We start from the raw sequence: 22,714 nt of genomic DNA, 5'->3' as shown, positions 1-22,714 counted from the left end.
CTGTCATTTGTACGATCAACTCTATTTCTAGTGTCTTGTGATTTAGGGCAACCTGCACTGATTCCCCTCCCCCCCCCCCCCCCCCAACCAGAGGGCCAAGGGGTTAAGAGAGATTTATTTTATATATATATATATATATATATATATTTATTAAATATGAAATTTATTGTCAAATTGGTTTCATACAACACCCAGTGCTCATCCCAACAGGTGCCCTCCTCAATACCCATCACCCACCCTCCCCGCCCTCCCACCCCCCAAAAGAGATTTATCAGGTAAGATTTAGGGGAGAAATATCAGATAATTTTATTGCCTGGGAGAGTTATTTGTCTCCAAGAAAAACCCACCTCACCCCAATTCATCTCTGTGGTGGGACTTAGGATCCGTGCCATCCAAAATTTAGGATTTCATGCTCCTTCGACCAATGGGCTGTCACTCTTCCATCTCTCTGGCTGACCCCCTCCCGCCCTTTGTCCAGCTGTCTCCTGAGCATCTGTCTGGGTGTCCCAATGGCCTCTGAAACTCAACCTGTCCCCAATCATACATACCACCTGAGGCGCTCACATCTCTCTTTTCAGCACCGTCTACCCAATCTCTAAGCCAGAAACCTAGTGTGCACCTGACTCTTCCCCCTGCCACATCCAATCAACCACCAACCCCCGGCATGGCCTCCAAGGTCTCCAGGTCAGCTGCCACCTCGAGAGGTGCACAGCTGCTCCTGTGTACCAGGCCCTCTGCAGGGCACTCTGGGGACGTTTTCTCTGTCTAATCATTACAGCAACCCCACGAGGTAAGGATTTATGTCCTTCATTTCAAGTTGAGGCAGCTGAGCCTCAGAGAGGGTCAACGCCTCACGTAAGTCACACAGCCGGGAGGTCAGGTCGGTATCCTCTGTTAGAGAGACGGCTGGGCTCTGGGCCTGCCACCCAAGGAACACAGTGGTTCACGGGCTCTTGGGAATGTAGTGGTTGCAGCTACTGTGTCTGGTCCACCTGCAGAGGGGGCCCCTGCCTCACGGAACTGCCCAAGCCTCCCTAATAGCCCTTTTCATCCTGCCCTTAGAAAGGGCTTATCTAGCCCCTCTTCCCTCCAAACCCCACCATATAATTAGACTTCTCAAAATATTCTCTCCGAGTGGGATGGGGACAATCATATGCTACAGACTTCTCCAATTTCATGAGCAGCCTCTGTGGAACTCCCGGAGCAAAAGTCACGAGCCACTCCCAGTCCAGATGGGGCTGCGTTTCGCACAGCTGAAGTCAGCTCAGCTGCTGGGACTTAGCGAGTGGCCCAGGGCCTTCTGGGGACTGTCATGTTGTTGGGCCCTATAGCATCACACCACAGCACACACCACACATGCACACACACAAAGAGCTCACCCACCCTGCTTAACCTCTGTCCCCCTCCTGTCTGCCTGCCCCATCACCAGCGTAGTCTCCAATTAGCAGTTAATTTGGTCCTCGGGGCGTGTGTGGGTGTGTGCTTTTTAAAGGCAGTACATGATACAACTCCCTTTCCAGCCGAATCTGAAGTTTGAGCACTTCTTCCTATCAGAGACAGAGCCGTGTAAATGAAATGCAAAAAAAGGAATCAGTGGTAAATATTCATTGGTAGTGACTGTTTATTGGCTTACTGCAAACAGCTCAAGTCAGAGGGGTGAAGAAACTTAAAAGCGATTTTGACCTAGAGAGCAAGGAGGGGGAGTGTTTAAGTCTGCCGGCCTTTGGGGGTTCAAATCCTGTTTTATCAGACATTTGCTGTGTGACATCGAGCAACTTACTTAGTGTCTCGGTGCATTACTTTCCTATGGCGTAAAATGGGGGGAGAGAATCATGGTCGTCTCATGGGCAGGAGTAAATGAATTAGTATCTGGAAGGAAGTGTAAGTCTTAAACTGGCAGTAGGAAGCTCAGCTGGGGGAATAAAAGAGGCCGAAGAGAGCTGTGAATTATTAGAGAGAAGAGATTATGCTAATCGGGATGGGAAGACTGCAGCATAAATAAGATGCCAAGGGTTTCGGGCGGCTTTAAAAAATTATTTAAAAATACATACGTAATTAAATTCTCACTATGTAAAAATTTCAAGCAACATAGGTAACGTGTAAATCCCCTCGTCACGCTACCTTTCGCAGAGGTGATTAGTATTGTCAATTTCAGGGATTGCTTCCCTATCTTTTTCTCTGCATGTACATACATATGTATGTTTCTATAGAAATCCATGGCTTTGCTTGGCGTTCTTTTTTTCTTTTTCTTTTAAATGCCAACATCACATGCTCTGCCTCGGAGCTCTTCCCGCATCAGTGTCCAAAATCTATTTCATCTCCACGCTGCCAACTGTTTAAATGTAGGGATGTGCCGCAGTTTGATCATTCCTCAGGTGGTTTCTTAAAAAATGATTTTCCTATTAGCTTTTAATTTTTAATTTTTATTTTTTGAGAGAGAGAGAGAGCAAGCAAGTGCACGTGTGTGTGGTTGCATGCTTGAGCAGCCAAGGGGCAGAGGGAGAGAATCTTAGGCCCCATACTCAGCAAGGAGCCCATTGTGGCCCCATACTCAGCAAGGAGCCCATTGTGGGGCTCCGTCTCATGACCATGAGATCATGACCTGAACTGAAATCAAGAGTCAGATGCTTAACCAGCTGAGTCAGCCAGGCGCCCCATCATCGCCATTTCTTAAACGTGTCATACATTTACATCCGGTTGTGTCTCTGCTCAGTTTGCCAGCCCTCCCTTCTCTGACCAGGGGAGGGGCAGAGAGAGAGGGAGACACAGAATCTGAAACAGGCTCCAGGCTCTGAGCTGTCAGCACAGAGCCCGACGTGGGGCTCAAACCCATGGACGGTGAGATCATGACCTGAGCCGAAGTCGGACGCTTAACCGACCGAGCCACCCAGGCGCCCCCACAGCTCTTTGTACCTTATTCATTCCTCCATTCAGCAAATATTTGTCAGGTGCCTACTCTATCAATCTGCCTCCTTGCTCTCCTGTCTCCCTGACTTGGCAGTCAGTTCCTGGGGAAGGGGGTGAGCTCATGTCTCACGCATAGGGGTTTCCAGGGAGAACAAGTATCCTGGTTTACCCAGCACGGCTCCAGTTTTCATCAGTTATCTGGGTGGAGTTATTGGTAGCGCCCCCTTTTCACTCTGGCTTAGATGAAAAGATCACGAGATCACTTGAGTTTTACGCACGATAGACGCTTACCGTAACTGTTCGTTGGAAACAAGAACGGATGGTGGATGAATGAATGTAATTTGCCGCTCGCGATTTGAGATGCCGCCTTACTCTGGGCTGAAGACTGGAGGGAACGCGCTCCATTATGGAGAGGTCATTTCAACCTGGGCTCTGTTGCCTTTGAGGGGTTTGGTTTACGGAATCCTATAATCCCCAGACAGCTTGCTTATAGGTAGTGGGGCGTTCTTGTTGTAAGATTCTAACGGGACATGCTGAGAAGTAACTAGCACAAAGGCAGCATTTATGAATGAAAGACGACGACCCATTGAACTGGGGTTAGGAAGCTGTTTCTTTTTTTCTTTTCTTTTTTTTTTTTTAACGTTTATATATTTTTGAGACAGAGACAGAGCATGAACGGGGGAGGGTCAGAGAGAGAGGGAGACACAGAATCCGAAGCAGGCTCCAGGCTCTGAGCTCTCAGCACAGAGCCCGATGTGGGGCTCGAACTCACAGACCGTGAGATCATGACCTGAGCGGAAGTCGGACGCTCAACCGACGGAGCCACCCGGGCGCCCCAGGAAGCTGTTTCTAAGACGAGGTAGTGCAGAGCAGAGGTTCAGCAGGTGAGCTGAACAGTTGTTTCATTGTGTTTCATGCAGGACATATTTGCCGGGGTGCCCGGCTGGCTCAGTCAGTAGAGCGGTTGACTGTCAATCTCGGGGTCTTAAGTTCGAGCCTCACGCTGGGCATAGAGATTACTCAAAAAAATAAAAATCTTAAAAAAAAAAAAACCCCAAAAAACCGCAAACGTATTTGCTGAGCACTAGGTGCCAGGAACCGCAGGAGGGAAGTAAAACAGTCTTTCAACATTTTCAGCAACAGGGTAGCAGGGAAGGAGGGCTCCAGAATGCAGGTCAGAGACTGCTCTGTAAGACTGCCTGGCCGGGGGCGCCTGGGTGGCTCAGTCGGTTGAGCGTCCGACTTCGGCTCAGGTCATGATCTCGAGGTTCGTGAGTTCGAGACCCACATTGGGCTCGCTGCTGTCAGCCTGTCAGCGCAGAGCCCGCTTCGGATCCTCTCTCCCCCTCTCTCTGCTCCTACCCCGTCTGCCCTCTCTCAAAAGTAAATATTAAAGTCATCTGGCGGTATGCCCCATGACGGACAAAACGGGCCTTAGCTGACAGAGCATGAAGGGCTGAGGCAGAAACAGGCTTGACCTGAACCTGGCACTTTGCTTCGAGACTGGCAAGAGAAGCCCAGACCTTCGCTTTCTCAAAGATCACGGCTCAAAAGGAGCCTGGGCTGCCCAGAGGTGAAGCACAGGGGAAGAGGCTGATTTCTCACAGCAGACAGGCTCGAGACAAGGCTGTTGAGCTGAGCTTTCTGCCTGGGCATGTCCTTTTTGTGGTTGTCCGGCTGGAGACGAGATTCCACACACTGTCACTTGATGTCACTCGCTATATTTAGTTACCAATAATATCGCCGTTAGGCCCCCTGGACCTGATGCCACTTGCAAGGGTCAGGATCCTGGATAAGTTCCACTTTCAGGCAGAATTCGTCCCTGGCTGCTCTTTTTTGGGGGGTGGGGTGGGGTGGAGGAGGGATCCTGCTTCTACACCTTTCGGCCATGCCGAGGTGTGGATTGGATCCCGTCTGGAATGAAGGGTTTGAGCTGACGAGGACCTCAACTCGGCTCACCCGGGACCTGCCGCCCACATCCTAGAGTAACACACAGAAGCAAATTGTATCCCAGGCAATGGTGAGGGGAAGGAGGCTAGAAGTGAGGGAGTTATATTTTCCCTTTCACGGGCATGGGGCCAGTGGGGGTTCTCATCTTGACAGGGGGCAGAGGTGACCTGGCCAAAGGCACTCCCCTGGCTGAGAGAGAGGCCAGTTCGGGCAACACAGCAGCAGCCACAGGCAAGAGGACCTTCTGGAGGGACAAGGCTCTGCACACCAGGGCTCTGGAGGGCTGACGTCTATTGTATACTTCTCTTTTCGGTGTTATAATAATAAATTTTTGTTAGCCATTGCAGTCAGACTAGCCAGACTCTGGGGATTTTAGGAATGTGCCTACTCTTATAATTGGGGCTCAGCCTGGCAGAGAAGATTCTAGAACTATGCTTTCAAACCTGGTAGCCACTTGTGGCTATCGAACACCTAAAATGCGGCTAGTCTGGGGGCACCTGGGTGGCTCAGTCAGTTGAGCATCTGACTTCAGCTCAGGTTATGATCTTGTGGTTCGTGAGTTTGAGCTCTACACTGGGGTCGCTGCTCTCAGCCTGTCAGCACACAGCCCGCTTTGGATCCTCTGTCACCCTCTTTCTGCCCCTCCCCCGCTTGTGCTCTCCCCAAAATAAATAAATATTTTAAAAGTATGGCTAGCCTGAATGAAGATTTTAAGTACAAAATATCCATCAGCATTCAAGGACTTACTATAGAAGAATGTGAAATGATGTGGTTCTGGGGGTGGTCTGGAGTTGACAACCAAGAAAGAATTCTTGAGATGTCTTTGGTGCAAAAAGGTATTGTTTTCTTTTTTTTTAATTAAAAAAATGTTTTTAACATTTATATATTTTTGAGACAGAGAGAGACAACATGAATGGGGGAGGGTCAGAGAGAGAGGGAGACACAGAATCCGAAACGGGCCCCAGGCTCTGAGCAGTCAGCACAGAGCCCGACGCGGGGCTCGAACTCACGGACCGTGAGATCGTGACCTGAGCTGAAGTCGGCTGCTCAACCGACTGAGCCAACCAGGCGCCCCCAAAAAGGTGGTTTTATTAAAGCACGGGGGGACAGGACCCGTGGGCGGAAAGAGCTGTCCGGGGATTGTGAGGAGTGACTGACTGTATACTCCTTGGGAGTTGGGGGAGGTAAAGGCAAGGGGAGGTCTCCAAAAGGACTTTCATAGGCTACAGAGGACTCACAGGGTCCTGGAGGCCTAGCTATTGTCAAGCTAAGGTTGTTTTTCCCTGGAGGAATGTCCTACTCTGCCTGCCTCAAATATTTGTCCATGTGCTGCAAACTATAAGCAAATTTAAATTTCTCTACCATTTCCTTCTTGCCTTTGTTCCCCACATCACTATGGAGGGGAGGGTGATGTTGGGGCTCCAAGAAACTGAGTCTACAGGATTCTGGAGATGAGGCTATTGATAAGATTGCCTTTTTCTTGTAATTTACTAAGACATCTGTAAAGTGATGGAGACTCAGGTCCCACATGACTGTGATCTCTATCAATTAACCACTGGTTTTTCCCTTTCCTTTGTTCCTGGGCAGCCAGGAGTGCCTGAGGAACGTCACACAAGTCCCACCTGGGGAGGACAGGGGGTTTGTCGGGGTCAGCTTGCCTTATGCTCCCTCACCATGAAATATTTCGCTGATATTTAAAATTTTTAAAAAATGTTTATTTATTTTTGAGGGAGAGAGAGAGAGAGACAGAACGTGAGTGGGGGAGGGGCAGAGAGAGAGGGAGACACAGAATCTGAAGCAGGTTCCAGGCTCTGAGCTGTCAGCACAGAGCCCGACATGGGGCTTAAACTCACGAGCTGTAAGATCATGACCTGAGCCGAAGTCAGACACTTAACCGACTGAGCCTCCCAGGCACCCCGATATTTTTAAATATTGATTACACGTTGAAATGGTGATAATTTGGATATATTGGGTTAAAGGGAACATATTAACTTCACCTTTTTTTCTTTTTTTTTACTTTTTAAAACATGGCTACTAGAAACTTTTAAAATTGCATGTGTAGCTTGCATATTTCTATTGGAAAGCGCTGTTCTAGAAGTCTCAGGGTGACTTCCAGCAATCCTGAGGTAGGTGAGTAGCCAAGATATGAAAGTGTCACTAGACTGGATTTAACACACCAGCATCCTCTGGGGAGTCTCAGAAATGGGTGGGTCAGGAAACCACAGTGAAGATTGCCTTTGCTATGGCTTGGGCCACATTAGTTGGGTATAAAACGGAGGACTGACCTCAGAGGGCTGGACCCATGGGTTAAGTCTGGGAGTATAACTAGTGACTTTCATTTTGCAGTGGCTCCTTAAAATGGCATCACCAAAATATCAGTCCAGAATTCCAAGGTGGGGCTGAGGGGTAAGACCTCCTGAGGTATACCCCCAAAGAATTGGGAGTGGCTTCTAGGCCCAGCAAGCAACTAGGTGGCTTTATTTTAGGGCTTCAGAGAGTTTCACGAAGTTTCACGAAGACCGTGTTAGACCATGGCTATGTAGTATGGATTTTTCTACCATGGGTCAAATCACAAATATCTACATGTAACAATTCCATATAAGAATATGATATTATCTACAGCAGTGGATACTGTTGGTGCCCTCCCAGATCGTCTTCTGGTTAAGAGTCCATTCCCCAGCTCCTGTGACTTTGCTGCTCACTGCAGCTGTGATCCCCTTTAGATGATTGCTCATGGGCTACTGGTGTCCCCTTGCCCATTTGGAGAGCCAAAGTCCCCATCGCCAGTGACTGCCTGGTGCAGGTGTACAAAACTCTGCCCCCAGTTGGGACGACTCTGAGCTGCCACGTATGTTCCAGAGCTCTTCCTTCAGTGAGCAGGCTGAGGCTACACCTCAGGTCACATTCCTGTTTGGCTTCTTCCCTTTCCTTATCCTGCTTCCTCTACCCCCTTCCTGGTTTCTTTTGGACGGACTTAATAAATAATAAATCATTTGTTCCCAAATGCTTATTTCAGGGTCTGCTTCTGGGGAACACCACCAGAAAAACATAGCCAGACTTTACTATGGGTATTGGTCTTGACCTTGGGTGGTGGCCATGTAATACATATGCATTGAATGTGTAGGGGGTTCTAAACTCTTGAGATTTCCTTGCTGAACCCTGACCTTGAGCCCAGAAGAGCAGGGGCTGAGCCCACCAGGACAGGGCCCATGTGTGGACTGCTTCACTCCAGGCTGTGTCCGTGAAACAACAATGAACATCACACCAACACGTGACTTCCCCTCTGATGGTTTATTTTATTGCTATTTATTCAGGCTCTTCCCCAAACATCTTTCGATCTCCATCATGGCCTCGTCCAGCAAGTTGAAACTGTGCCCTGCTTCTTGCCCTCTTCACAACACCCCCCCTTCCCTCTTACACAGAATATTTCAAAATAAAGATCGAAACAGGAACTTAGCTGAATTTTGCAACACAGAAGTGTATCCTATGCCTACATTTAGAGAAAGTGGGGGGCGGGGAAGAGCAGTGAGTCCATGGGGTGGGGGAGGCGTGCACGCGGAAGGCAGTCACACGGGGTGGGAGGCAAACAAGATAATAGGTATCTGAGTCCTGGGGGCTCCAGAATCATCAGAAATTACCGACTTCCCGATGGGAAGTTTTAGAAAAATCTGTAACACACACTGTCTCCACATGGGAGGCGTTCACTTCCCCTTAAGGTAGACTAGAAAAAAATGAAAGAAACCCCAAACCCCACATTAACCGAACACACACACGCAAACACACACACGACAAACTCTAAGTCTCCAGATAAACTCCTTCAAATAGGCACTCTGGGGTGGCAGATATCTGGGGCTTTGGCCCCAAAAGGCAGGGGGGCACGATAGCTTCTGAAAGCTCTGAGGTCTGATCTGTCGGGTGGTACCGGCCCAGCTGGATGGGAAAGGAAGCTGGTTTGAAAAAGAACCTTCTACCTTCATCTAAAATAGTGACTTACAGGAAGTTCTGTGCCCTGTGCATCTCCTGAATGTAGCAGGTTGGCATTGCTAAAGAGCGCATCACTGAGATGGCAAAAGCTGGCCATTTAGATGTGGGCATTGCATCTGGAGACCTGACTGGCTCCACGAAGCAAGGACAAGGTGCAGTCTGCTGCTAACCACCGTATCCTCAGAGCCCAGCACTGTGCCGGGCACTTAGTAGGCCTGCAACAAATGCCTGCTGATAGAATGAATGACATAAGCCAAGAAGAAAAATCCTGTTCTCTCAAGAAGACAGATGTATAACCTTTTCATTGGTTATAAATTGGCTCTTTTTAAACTCTCAAAGTGGAATTAAACTTTACTTATTCTCCTGACATCAGCTGGCCCTATGCTTTTTTTTTTTTTTTAGTTGAAACTGAGTCTTTCTGGTTGGAGCCAGGGAATTAATCTAGTTATGTCCAAATTAGTGGTTGCCCAGCAAATGCACTGGTGAACTTCCATGGGACAGACGGTCCGTCTGAGGCCAGCTGCTGGCCCAGAACTGGCTGTTCGGCTGGAGGCCAGGCCAGGTCCTTACACGTTGAGTCTAAGATCTGGGGAGGACAGGTGGGTCTTTCACTGTATCCTGGGGGGCAGCGCTGAGCTTGGCTGGTGGTGAAAAAGTCCTTGTCTAGCTGCCTGGAGGGATGGCGTCAGGAATAGGAAGTAGAGGCAGGAAAGGAGGGAGGGGTCAGGGATTGCCCAGAGACTGGAGAACCAGGAAGCAGAAGGCTATGGTGGAGCCCAGGTGTCTTCACACACTGCACTCTTGGGCACAAGGATGCTGGTGTGGGGGGATCAAGCACTTGGGGGAGCCTGTGTCCATCAGAAAGACGAGGTATAAGGAGCATCTTGAAAATGGAGAAGGCTGTTCTGATAAAATCCGCTTCCAGGGAAGGTTCTAAGGTAAATGATTGGACCCTCAGGGAATAGGGAAGCTAGTCAATGGTGTCTACACTGCAGAGAGAAAGCCAAGGGGATCGGAGCGAGGCAGGGAAGGAATGACTAATTGGAGGCAGCCACCTGGACACCCCAAGAGTGCTGAATTTGAAATGATGTCAGCAGTTCAAGGTATGTCTGGGGCGGGGGCCCAGGGTCCCTTTCCATGGGATCTAACTTGACCTTCAGGGCATGGCTACCAGAACTGGTGATCCCAGAGCCTCCAGAACCTCCTTCCCTTCTCCCCTCTTTCAATTTTGGACAAGAGACTAAGGACTCTTTGGGGGAATGATTTGGGTACAGAGTTTTGGTTTTCTTTTTTGTTTTTCGTATCAGGGTTATACAGACACTGGCCAAGTGCACGGCTGTTTTCAGGAAGGACAGAGTTGAGGCTCACCAGGGTGGTTTGGGTGGATGCTAGGGCCCTTCTGAGAGATGACAAGGTACAGATATCCCAGATTCCTCATCTCTTGCTTCCAGTGGGACAGAATCCTTGTCAAGTCCCTGCCGGGCAAGGGGAAGCTCTGGGGGGTTCAAGGAGTCTGGAGAAGGAAGGGAGGAGGGAATTGTCAAGGCACCTGTAGTGTAAGCCCTGACAGTTGGGCTTTCTCTTCGGTGGCTCAAGTGCCTGACTTAAGCTTTGATTGCTGAGGTAGCCACTTTAGAGAAGGCTATCTCCAATAGGCATATTGCCAGCCACAGGACTAGATAAAAAGCCAGGCTTCTTCCTCCCCCCAGGCTCCTTTGTTTTAGATTTGGTTGGTTTCTATAGCTGACCATCTGGGCCCCTGGATTTCCCTCTTCCTGTGCTTTAAATTCCAGCTCTTATGTTTTAAGCTCACCAATAGGAGCGAGCCCGCGAAACCCGAGGCCCCCACCCTCAACCCCCCCCCCCCAAAAAGCAGAACCCCAGGCCTGTGTGGTCTCTCTCTCCCTGTGACCTCGCTGTGTGGCCCCAAGCGTGCCGTCCCACAGGTAATAATCCTAAAGTTTCCTGACAGTTACTGCCAAAGGGTATCTTGCGATCGTAAAGAACCACGAGGGCGGGCCCAGCCACGATACGGGTTATGGGTGAGCTGAGACCCGCACACCGCAGCCCCCTGAGATCAGGGTACCATGTGCCACCACTTGAAGGTGAAGGGCTTCCTGCGGACGTTGGTGCCGCAGTGGACTTCGCCCAGAAACTTGTGGTAGGCCGAAATGTCATCCACGAAGGTGCAGCAGAGGCCCAGGGGCTCCAGCAGGGAGCGCACGTGTGTCTCCAGGCAGCATACCTCCTCCACCTGGGGCCCGAACGGCTTAGGGATGCCCAGGTCCTTGTCCAGCACAATCATGTTCACCTGCCACGGGGGTGAGGCACCAGCTCCGTTTAGTGAGCGCCTACTACTCGCCTGGGCCCCGTGCGAAGCTCACTGAACCTTCCCAGCTACCCTACGATGCGAGTGTGGTGATTATCCCCACTTTACGGATGAGGAAACCGAGGCACCGATGGGGCGAAGCAACCTCCTACGTGGCAGAGCTGAAGTGGAAAAACCAGGCAACCTGCCTCTGCACGCACACGTGGGAATATGCACACGCACACGCACGTGGTCAAATGTGTACATATCGGCGCGTGAGTATTTGCGTGTGCATCGATAGGTATCTGTGTGTGTGTTCTAACCTCCCTCCTTCTCATAGAAGACTCTCCTGTATGACGACAAGGATCCCTCCTGTCCATAAAGGTCTTTTTAACTCGGAAAGCCCTTTCCGATCTGTTAAAGGATTTCCCGGGACCCCCGTGAGGCAGCTGTAGGAGGGGCATTCTCACCCCTACGAGGGAACGCGGCCCCGAGAGGACAGGTGCCTGGGGTGCATGGGCGAGGCCACGCAGCAGCTCATCCAGGGCGGGGACCTGGACTTCCCGACCCACAGACTTAGCCGAGGGGACCTTCTGGCTCTGGCTGCCCCTGGTTGGCCCTGACGAGGTTTGGGGCCCCGCGTGCCTCACCATATTTGGGAAGTAGGCTCTGGCCTGGCGTTTCTCATCCATCTTGAACAGAGCGGGCAGATCGATGATGTCCTGCTCTGTCAGCCCCAGCTCCTTCTTGAGGATGTCACGGTTCCAGTCCAGGCAGCGCTGGGGGGGGTGGGGGGGAAGGGAGGGTAGGCAAGTCCGGGGACACTCCTGCCATCTGCGTCGACCCTGCTCCTGTCTGCAGCATCACACCTAGGGCCCCAGCACTCCAGGGAGACTTCCAGCACCTACCTAGCGCCCCGCCACCTCTCCAGTGCCCCTCCCACCAGGGCTCAGTAACGGTGGGAATAAAGAGAACAAGACAGAAGAAGGTCACAGAATGACGCTTGGTAGAAATGAGATAGGGACTCAGAAGGGGGGATGCATCCATAGCAAACTTCAGGGAGCGCTGATCCCCTAAGAAAACATTAAAATCCAGGGCATATATTTACACACGCATTTCCTAGAAAGCAAGTCCGAGGCTTGCATCATATTTTAAAGGCGTGCGCCTCCCCCAATGTCATGGGCCTTACAGAACCCTTGGCTCTTTAGCGCTGCCTGATGCACCTTCCTTCCCAGGTCTCCTGTCTGCTCCTGGCCTCCGCGGGCCGCCACAGCCTGCCTTTGTCTCTCCATTTAGCTCCCAGCTTTGGCACAGCAGCAAAGCAGGGAGGCTGGACCGGAGGCTCATCGAGGCCCTTCCCTCCGTCTTGGACCCCGAACCCTCGGTCGTTCCCTATGGAAGCCCTGAGGACGTGAGAGGCGTCACTGGGCACAACCCCATCCCTCCCAGGGCCCCCTGCTCCCGCCTCACCTGGAAGTACTGGTTCTCTTGCACGAGACTCTCGCTGGACAGAATCTTGTTGATGGTGATTCGCTTGCTGCTCATCCCGCCCAAGCCTGTGGAGGTCAGAGGTCCCAGGGGACAGTCGAGCCTCCGGTTCCCAGCCCGGGTGCTCCCCTCTGTCAGCCCTCCCCGCCCTGCTCCCAGCTATTGGGCTAACTGCTGGGAGGGAAGAGATGGGGCCGGGGACAGGCAGGGACCCAGGAAGGTAACCCCAGGGCAGGGGAGGGCAGCACACACACTTCCTTCTCCAGGACGGGCCATGTTGCTTGAGCCAAGGAAGGCTTTCCCTCCGGCCAGAGGGTGGAGTGGTACAGGTGGGTACCTGGGTCTTCCCCCGCCGGAGCCTGCTTCTAAGGACCAGCAGCTGCCCAGGGTGAGTGTGGCGAAAGCAGGAGGCCCAGAGGTCGCCCTTGCTGTTTTCTAGAGCTGCCTCATGCTTGGCCCCTGCCCTGGTGTGTGCCTGCACCTGCCTCCTCCTATTCCACGCACGGCTTTTGGTCTGATTAGTCCTGCCTAACGCTCGCTGAGCACTCTTCTGGCTGCTTTACATGGATCGACTCAGGAATCTTTCCTGTATTCCTAGGAGGTAGCTGTTCGCAAGAAAGATGAAGAAACTGAGGCACCGAGAAGCTAAATGACTTGTCCAAGGTCTTTTAGCTTTGGCAGACCCTGTATGCAGACCAGGCAGTCTGATTCTAGAACCTAAGCTGTTAATTCTTCTTCTTCTTCTTTTTTTTTTTTTTTTGGTGCCTGATCTGGGAAGAGTTGGCTGGTCCATCGCACTTCCCAATCTTGCAGCCTGTCAGTGGCAAAGAGACTGGGGCTGTCACACCCTGCACCTGTGCTGCCTCCACAGTGCCGCTTGGACCTGTCCGTATAAAGATAATGGCTCCTATATCCTATAGGTAGCTTTGGGGGTGTTTTTACTGTATAAAGAAGCCTCCAGGAAATCCAGACTCATGCTGGCCAAGCCAAGAAAAAAAATTCCCCATCGGTTGGGAATAAAAACAGGACAGTGGTCTTAAATTGGCTTTGTCTGTTCTGGCCCCTAGTCACTATCAAGAGCACTGCCTTTGGATACGGAGGGCAGTGATGTACGTAAGTATCAATGAGCCTTAGGAACGCAGACTTTTGGGAGTAGGCAGACTGGAGATACCAACCTGAAAAGGGACAAAAAGTAATTTAAGAAAAACGTGTAAGAAATTGTTACGCCCTCTGTAACCTGGCTCGCCGTCTCCAGCCGATCAGCTTTCCCTCTTTCCATAATTAATTCAAGAGCACACCTAGTCTCCGTCTGCATCTGTCCCAGTTAAGTGCATGCCTAAATTAAGCAGATAATTTCTCACTCTGGGACTGATAGTGACGATGTCTGGCTGTAGATCATGTCAGGCTATTCCCACTTTTCTTCCTGTCCCCCAACTGCATTACGTATATTTTTCTCTATCTCCCTTTCAAGCTCCTCAAATCCAGATCACAGGTCAGTTAGCTCTTTTTGGGGTCTGGTGCCACTTAAAGTGTCCACTTTAAACGTGTATGCTGATAATAGGGAGCAGCGGGCAGCTCGATGGTCCCACTGACCACGGCGAAGGTCACAAGAGGCCGGGGCTGCTTCCCACCATGGTGACCTCACAGCCCGGAGCCGTCCGGACCCCCAGAAACTGGAGCCGGATGCTCAGGGGCAAAGTGCTCTGCCCCCTCCTCCTGGGCGTCTCTCTGGGGGGCTCAGCTCCCCACTCCCCGCCAAGGGCCCGTGGGCACTCACCTTTGAACATGATGGCCTCCCCGTGGCCCTCCCTCTGCTTCTCTCGGAAGAGCTTGTAGCAGGCCGAGGTACTGGCCATGAGCAGACGGAATTGCTGTGGGAGAACGTCCAGAGGGACGGTGTCCACAGAAGGGAAGTGGCCGAGGAGCACGAGGGAGCCCCCCCCAGGGACTCGGAGCCCTGTCTGCCTCTGGTCTCAGGCCTCCCCGTGCCAAGTGGCACAGACGGCCTGGCAGGGTTTTCTCCGCAATGCCGTGGAGTCCAGGCTCAGAGTCCAAAGTGGCTTCGGGCAGAATGGAAGAGCTTCTCCACGTGGCCAAGAGGCCGGGCCATTTGTATAACATTCCCAGGGTATGCCGCTGCAGCCATTCCTTTCCCTTCAGAAAACAAAAGAGCCCCAGGCCCACGCCCCACAGCTCTCCAGAGCATTACGGTAGCCCCTAGCCCTGTGATTATTGGACACTTGAACTCTGTGGCTAGTCTGAATTGAGACGTGCCGTTCCGGGTAAAGTACACACCACATTCTGCAGACTTGGTATGAATAAAAAAATGTAAAATCTCTCATTAATAATTTTCAGATCGATGACATGTTGAAATGCTAATATTTTGGTATATCGGGTTAAAAATTGACCCTGCCACAGCGACAACGTGCAAACCAACTTGAGCCTACTTCCTTCTTCCTCTCTGCGGTGCACTACCTCTAGATCCTGCCCTCTGCTGACGAGAGCTGGTAGCACACGAGTTCTCCACTATCCTATTCACTCAGGCCTCAGCGGCCAGCTCACCTTTGTGCCTGGGATGGGGACGAAGGTCATGAACTCATCGACGTGGCCCACGGTCAGCCAGTCTGAGTAGAGCTCCACGGGTGCCTGCACCTGCTGGGCTTGTAGGAAGTCCCGCACCACCTTGGTCATCCTCCGACCACCGGACCTGGGGTAGGGGTGGGGACGAGGTAGCTCTTCAGGGGATTTCCCGCTGTGCCTGCCTCACCAGAGGGCCTGCAGGAGTTCAGCCTCTGGGACCTAGCCTGTACCGAGGGCGGCATCAGCCAAAGTCACGGGAAGGAGCCTGAGGCTCAGGGCTGAGAGATCCTGGTGTAGGCACAGGAAGGCGTTTGTGCCCAGAGGCAAAGAAGGAGGCCGTGGCTGCAGCCGTGGCCTGTATGAATGGATGGCACGGAGCCCAGCCTTCAGCCCCTTCAGTTCCTGAGGGTGTCACGGGGTAGAAAGAGGCCAGCTTCTGTGCTCAGGGGTCCTGCCTGGACTGCTGGAGGGGGCTCGGGCACAGGCACAGTTCGAAAACCTGCCCTAGCCCATGTGCCTCTTTGTTGCATTAACTTCTACTGATCTTCCATCTTTAATCAGTTTAAGCAACACCTCCTCCAGGAAGCGCTTCCTGTTAGACTCTCTGAGGGCTTCGATGTCCCCAGTACCCTGAGACTATGACTCCAGGCCTTTGCAGTGGACAAAATTCCTCTCTGATCTGGCCGCTGCCCAGGTCTGCTACCTCCGTTCCCTCCCTTCCTCCTTGCTCTACTCGCTCTGCTCGCTATCCCCCAAGGCTTTGCTTTTGCTGTTCCTTCTATTTGAAATGCTCTTTCCGATCTTCCCATGGCTGTTCCCTTCTCCTTCAAGCCTCAATTCCCAAGTCATTTCCTTAAACCCACGGAAGCTAACTTTACTCTTCACCACGTAGCCCTATCCTATCTCCTTCATTGCACTTACTAGCCTCCAGAAGGATCTCATTTATTTGCTGGCTTCCGTGCCGATTTTCTGTACTCCTCCTACCCTAGCTGAAAATTTCCCAAGGGCTGGGCTTTGTCTATTTGGCTCACTGTTGTATCCCTACAGCCTAGAACAGTGCCCGGAAGAGGAGGCCCTCAAGAAGTATTTGTCTCTAAGGAGCCCTCCCTGAACTCCCCGAGGGGGACCTATCTTTGGGTTCCCCTGGCTCCCTGTGCTTCTGTCTATCACTGTATATGTCCCTCCTCTGCCCTTCTGTTTCGTGTCTGTGATCTCCACTGTCTCCCTGAAGGCGGGGCTGGGCTTCATGTTTAGAACGCCATGACTGGCACAGGGCTTGGCACTTGGCTGCTATTTGGAAAATACCTGCTGAATGGATGAGTGACTATGGAGTGGAGGGTGGTAAGAAGCTAGACCAATGGTCACTTCCTGGCCGGTGGCCTCCTCCCAGAAGGTAGAGCATCCTGTGTGGCTCAGAGGGACTTGGTGGCCAAATCCCGGCTGGTCCCATATAGGCAGGTTCCTGGCAGCCCTTTTGTGAAATGAGGACCGATAGCTCTTCATTGTGAAATGAAGACCGATCGCTCTTCCCACTGACTGTCCTGATCAAGAAAGAATCTGCCTTTTCACTGGGAAGTGGGTCACCCGGGGAGGGAGTGATGGTGTTACGGACAGGCCAGGGAGCCAGGGACTGGTGCTTTGGGGTAGGGCCACGTCTTCGCAGCCCTCTTTTATGCGTGGGCACCACCAAGGACTTATTGGTACTCTCCCGCTCATTCTCTGTCAATTACCTTCTACGGACTCCTTTGTCCCTTCCCTACCTGGTTTATAGTCTCACTACACACCCTCCCATTTGGGGACGAGCTATGTATTTAGTTTTATATTAGATCCTAAGTCATGCTAAGATACAAAGGCCAACTTGGTTTCATTTCCAAGCGTGTCTGCATCTTTTCAGAGTTGTGGAAGGGGTTCGTTCTCCCAGCCCATCACTCCACGTGTGAGCAGCCCAGGCCACTCCTAAAGAGAAAGAATAACTCCTCCACCCCTGCTCCCCCCCAGCCCCGCCCTGGCTTCTCTTACAGAGGAAAGCTGCTTCCGATGAGGATCCGGCCCAGGGGGTATGTCTTGCCGTTGACAGTCACTGGTGGACTGACCTCCAGGTTCCCAAAGGAATCGAGGCTGGTAACAGGCTCATAGAGGGGCTCCCGGGTCACGTAGCCGAAATCTGGGCCCTGGGCACGGGACACACACCCATCATTAGTCTCCTGGAGCCCGAGGTCCTCAGCCCCCTCTCAGCCACCATCTGATGACTACTCTTTCACCACCTTATTAATCTGCCACTTAGCGTCTAGAGCCTTGCCCATGGTCTTCTTATTCCCGCCAAAGAGCGGGGGCTGGGCACGGGGAGGCTGAGTTCGTGGGCGCGCTGGTGTAAGGGTGGGCATGCCTGACGGTATACAAGTGTGTTTTAGTGTGTGTGTGCCCTGGGTCTCTGCATGTGCCTCTTTTTCTCAGACACAGAGACATATCGGTGACTTCAGAGTTAGTTCTCATTTTGTGCTGTTGAAATCCCCGCTCATTGCTTCATTTACCTGACCCTCGGTTTCCCAAGCTGTAAAAAAGAGGCATCCGATTAGATACCGGAGAGAGAGGGTGGTAGATTGTATCGTTGTTCCCAGCAACTTGCTACCCTTTTCCCAGTGAGAAGACTTTGCATCCTGAGCCGTGGCTGGTACGTGGGTATCTCCCCGTGGAAGGAATAGAATTCCCCGCCTAGTGTTGGACTTGGTCGTGTGACTTGCTTTGGCCACTGGCACGTGAGCAGAAGTATGCGTGCCAGGGCAGAGCAGAGGCCGTGAGATCCACCGCGTGTGCCGGCCGACTCTTTCTCTTCCCCTTGTGCTAGGAGAATGGCATTTCCCAGGCTGGGGGCTGCTCCTGCAGCTGGGGCTCTAGAAGGCGGAAGGTGTGAGGAAGCCGGACTGCAGGTAACCAGCCAACAGTCACTGCCGAGTTCAAGCAGTACATGGACCGTTAGTCGTTAGCCATTAAGATTTGGGAGTTGTTTGTTACTGCAGCCTTACTGAGGAAAAGCTGACCGATACACGCGGGAATGACGGACATGCAACATATAGACCATCCCACCCATTCCCAGCCAACCGTATCTGTTCACTGAGCCCAGAGGCAGCCTCTGAATCCTTCTTAGCACAGAACTCCAACAAACTGGAGTTGACACATAATATAGCCCTCTAGTGACTCTTGGATTTTAAGGTTCCTGCCCTGACTTTTTGGTGAAAAAGTAGGGGCCTTGCTTGGAGACTTGCCTTGGGGCCGGGACGAAGCTTGCCTGACAAAAATTCTTGTTTGAAAAGAAAACAATACCGTGGGGTGGGAAGATGTGGCTTGCCCTGGCCCAGCCGAGGGCTCAAGGGACGGCCGTGCCCAGTGGGGTGGATGGCTGCAGCTTAGCGCTTTCTCGCCTGGGAGCCCCAGATGGCAAGGTGTGATTTGCCGGGAGCCGGAGCAGCTGGGTTTTATGGCAGCACAAAGCCGGGCTTGGCCCAGGCCTCCGGGAACAATGCAGCCCGGGGCCTTGGAACCAGGCCAGCCCGGAACAAAGAAGGCAGGTGGTGACCCGGGAAGAGTGTGGGAGCAGGAGCTGGGAGGCCTCGGTTCTCATGCCTGCGGCCACCGTTGCTGGCGGCCAGTTTGATTCTACCCCTCACAGTGTGGGAAGAAGTGGACAGTCCTCACCGAGGACGATGTCTAGGACTGGGGACTGACAGCCATAATGATGGCTAGTAATGACCACTGTATTAGGTGCGCCAGGATGCCCCAGATGTGCCTTCAGTCCTCACAACAATACGGTTTCTATCCCCATCTGCAGATGCGCGAACTGAGGCTTGAGGAGGGTAAGACGCGAGGCCAGGCTCTACCATTTCACCGTGGCGAGGGCCCCAGGTTAGGGAAGGTTCTCGAGAAGTAGGCGTGACCCTGTGGCCCTCTCGGGACTCCAGGAGAGGCTGCCATGCATGTGACCTTGGGAAAGCCCCCTGACCTATCCCCGTCTCTGCCTCTTGCTCCATCCAAGCATCCCCTGCCTGTTCAGGGTGGACGGTGAGGACAAAGGAGACAGGTTTCGGTTCTGCCCTTATTCTGCCAGTGGGTCAGGGCATAAGTGGGGTGGCGATGGCCTCTAGAATCAGGGGGTCGGATTGCTTTCAAGAAACACATACACTGGGGCACCTGGATGGCTCAGCTGGTTGATTTCAGCTCAGGTCATGATCCCAGGATTGTAGGATTGAGCCCTGTGTTGGGATCGGCATTGGGTGTGGAGCCTGCTTGAGATTCTCTCTGTCTCTCTCTCCCTCTCTCTCTGCCCCTCCCCTGCTCTCTCTCTCTAAACAAAAACAAAACAACAAAAAATACCCCACACATAAGCTAAAAAAAACACAGCTTCAATGAGCTTTGAAGTTGGAACCATGATTTTCGACAATGGCTTCACTATAATTTTCCTCTTTGGAACTTATTTTTCTGCCAGTGGGGGGTGGGGCAGGGGCAGGAGTTAGGGTTCTTGCCCCGCCTCTTTCCCATAGCTCCCATTTCCTGTGAGATAACTCTCCTACGAGAAAACTTTTTAGCCAGGGGATCAAAAAAGTCACGTCAGGGTGCTTTTCACTCCTGCCTTCCCAAGTGGGTGCAAGCGATAACAATAGAACGTTTATCGAGCACTTGGGGTGTGTCAGGCCCTGGGGTAGTGTCGCACTTTCCTATGAGAAAATTCTCCAAGGAAAGGACCTTGGAGGTCACTATCCCAACTGACCCATTCTGCAGGGGAGAAGATGGAGGTGCTGGGCCACAGTCTAATTTGTCAAGGATGCCCAAGGTCTCCTGACCATTCTGTGCTGTAAGAGTCCTCAGGATTGTTTCCCCTGCCCCTCACCCCAAGGTGGCCCTCAGCATCTCACCAGAAGCTGCTTCATTGGGAAGTCCTTCAGGTATCCATCTCGGGGGGAGTCCAGTACCACGGGGAAGCCTTTATGGGGGGCCTCTATGTAGCCAAACTCAACTTCATCCTGTGGGGACACCAAGGAGAGCTGTCAGACAAGCCAGCCTCCCCCGTTCTTTTCACTAGCAAACGACGGCAGTGGTTTCTTACATATCCTTCTTCAAATAGTCTCTGCATGCTCCAAGCACGTTTGTACTCATATCAACCCCACTTCTTAAAACATAATCAATAACATCCTATGTACATTTTCTTGCAAGTAACATCTTTGTTTGAAGTGCATTCTGTATATATAGGTTGGCTTCTTTTTAGCTGCTGTATAGTACTCCACAGTAAGGCTAGCCCATCATGCCATATTCCAGTCGCCTGTGGATAAACATTTAGGTTGTTTTATAATCTTTTGCTGCTATAAGGAGCAATGCTGCAGTGAATTGCCTTATACATTTATATCTCTGTGCACATGTGCACGTATGAGTTGACAGCAGAATTCCCATACATGGAGCTGCTGGGTGCCAGGGCCCTGACATGAAGCCAACTCTCCCTGCGTAGCCATGGCCCATGTCCCTCCCAGCCCGGGGTTCCTCACCTGGATCCAGCGGTCGCCTCGATTTACATACTGGAAGCAGACCTTCAGTTCACAGTTGGTTTTCTCAACCAGGTTCTTCACCTCTTTCAGGAACAAGTAATTGTCCTTCATGCTGAGAAGTTTGGGGAAGAGAGGGAGGCCAGGAGGAAGGGTGAGGAGGGACAAGGGCCAGTCCAACCGAGGTGGCAACAAGCAGCTGGCACCTCCGGGCTGTGCTGGGCAGATGAGGCCACAGATGCGTTCATAGTGACCTTTGCAAAGGCGGAGCCAAGGCCAAGCGAATTGCTCTAGTCGCGGCGTTTGCCAAGGTCACAAACAAATAAAACGAGAAAGGGGACTCTTGCTCCCACCTTCCCAGATTTCCAAAGAAAAGCTGTGTCTAGCCTAGAGGCAGGGGATGGGCCTGGGGCCTCAGGGTCCCATTCGGCTTGGCCGGCACCCATGCAGGCCCTGCTTTTCCTTGCCTCTCCTTTTGCCGCAGGTGCCTAGCACATAACAGATGCTCAAAAAAAAAAAAAAAAAAAAATATGCTGCCTAAGATGAGCTGAACACCCATGGGAGGTTCCCAACCAGATGACACGGGCGAGAATGAGACAAGAAATGATGGCTATCGTATTTGAAGCACAGACTGTACCAAGACCTTGGATTAATACTTTGCCTGCTTCTTTTCATGCCCACGGTGACTGTGTGGTGTCAGCATTTCAGAGCAACGGAGGCACAGAGAGGCCCCGCGGGTCGCCCAAGGTCACACGGGCGGTAAATGACAGAGCCAGGATCTGAACTCAGGTCTGTCTGCCCCCAAAGCCCCAGCGTTAGCCCCTTGCTTGCTTACCAGCACACGAACACTGACAAGGGAGGCAGGATGTTGGGGGTCATGATCCACGGAGCAATCCGGAACACCACAGTGTCCGTGAAGATAGGCGTCAGGGGAATCTCCTGGGCACGGGACAAAGGAGGGGATCACAGAGTCTGGTCAGGGTGCGTCTCAGGCCTGCCTCGTAGAGCGGGTGGAATCGACAAGCAGCCTACATTTGTTGAACACGCACCGCGTGCCGGGCCCTGGGGTAGCGTCACACGTGCCCTCTCCTTTCTGCCCCACAGCAACCCCAGGGGGTAGATACTATCATAACCCCTTGCTTTGCAGGTGGGGAAACTGAGCCACAGACCTCTAGTCACAGGCTTGTTATGCGGCTGCCCACGGGCACGTGATCAGCAAGGGGTAAAGCCTGGATTTGAACCCAGGCAGTCACTATCAGATCTTGCCCCATCGAAGTCCACTTCCTGAAATTGGCCCACAGGACGGCCGAGCCGGCCCCGGGCCTTCTGCTTCTGCTCCGGGCACCTTGCCCTTTTCTACAGGTGAACGTTTCAAATGTTTGGGGGGAATTTTGCAATGTCCAGGTTGTTCTTTAAGGAAATGTTCAGAAGGCTTGCCTGGAACCTGAGGGAAAACAAGCGAACTCCAGGGTTCCTTTGCGTACTTGGCTTTGAACACCTACAGGAAACGGCGCCTGCCCTTGGCAGAGAAGGCGGGAGCGGACGGGACTATGGGCCTCGCTGGCCTTTCCTGCCTGGGTCTGCTTTTTCAATCTCTGCTGGTTTCCACTAGGGGGGCCGGTCTGACACCCCAATGGTCAGGCTACTCCAGGCACAGGTGGGAACAGAAGCCTTCTCCTTACCTCGTCCGGTGAGCGTCACCTTTCCTGCCTTTCTTCTTCTGAGGGACCTGAGGGATTCTGAGGAATGGGTTCCTACAAGTTTGGATGCTCGCAACGGCTCCAGAAGGAGAAAATTTGCCATTTGTTTCATAGACGGGGAAACGAAGGCACGGGGGCAAATTCACCCGCCCCGTGTCTCAAGGGCTCGAAGCCGGGCAGTCTGACTCCGGAGCCTGTTCTCAGAAGTCTGAGCTAGACCCAGCCTCACCTTCTACAGAGCCCATTGTGTCCTGGCCCGAAGTGGTCTG

General features: G+C 52.2%; 1 protein-coding gene across 2 annotated transcripts in view; it reads right to left on the bottom strand.

Annotated features, from left to right (window-relative positions):
* Positions 1-8,133: 8,133 nt before the first annotated feature.
* Positions 8,134-22,714, bottom strand: part of PADI2 (peptidyl arginine deiminase 2) — a 43,839-nt gene continuing 29,258 nt past the window's right edge. For both annotated transcript variants that reach the window (XM_049617972.1, XM_049617973.1), the window contains exons 8-16: positions 21,581-21,684; positions 20,749-20,860; positions 20,125-20,232; positions 17,237-17,388; positions 15,200-15,344; positions 14,415-14,508; positions 12,620-12,705; positions 11,800-11,928; positions 8,134-11,152 (exon numbers count right to left, since the gene is read on the bottom strand). In XM_049617972.1, coding sequence (XP_049473929.1) covers positions 10,919-11,152; positions 11,800-11,928; positions 12,620-12,705; positions 14,415-14,508; positions 15,200-15,344; positions 17,237-17,388; positions 20,125-20,232; positions 20,749-20,860; positions 21,581-21,684 — 1,164 coding nt within the window. In that variant the 3' untranslated portion in view covers positions 8,134-10,918. The remainder of the gene's footprint in view (positions 11,153-11,799; positions 11,929-12,619; positions 12,706-14,414; positions 14,509-15,199; positions 15,345-17,236; positions 17,389-20,124; positions 20,233-20,748; positions 20,861-21,580; positions 21,685-22,714) is intronic.

Source organism: Panthera uncia (genome assembly GCF_023721935.1).
Source record: "Panthera uncia isolate 11264 chromosome C1 unlocalized genomic scaffold, Puncia_PCG_1.0 HiC_scaffold_4, whole genome shotgun sequence".
Classification (NCBI taxonomy): Eukaryota; Metazoa; Chordata; class Mammalia; order Carnivora; family Felidae; genus Panthera; species Panthera uncia.
The sequence above is the reverse complement of the archived record's forward strand: the minus strand, read 5'-3'. Positions and strand labels throughout refer to the sequence as shown.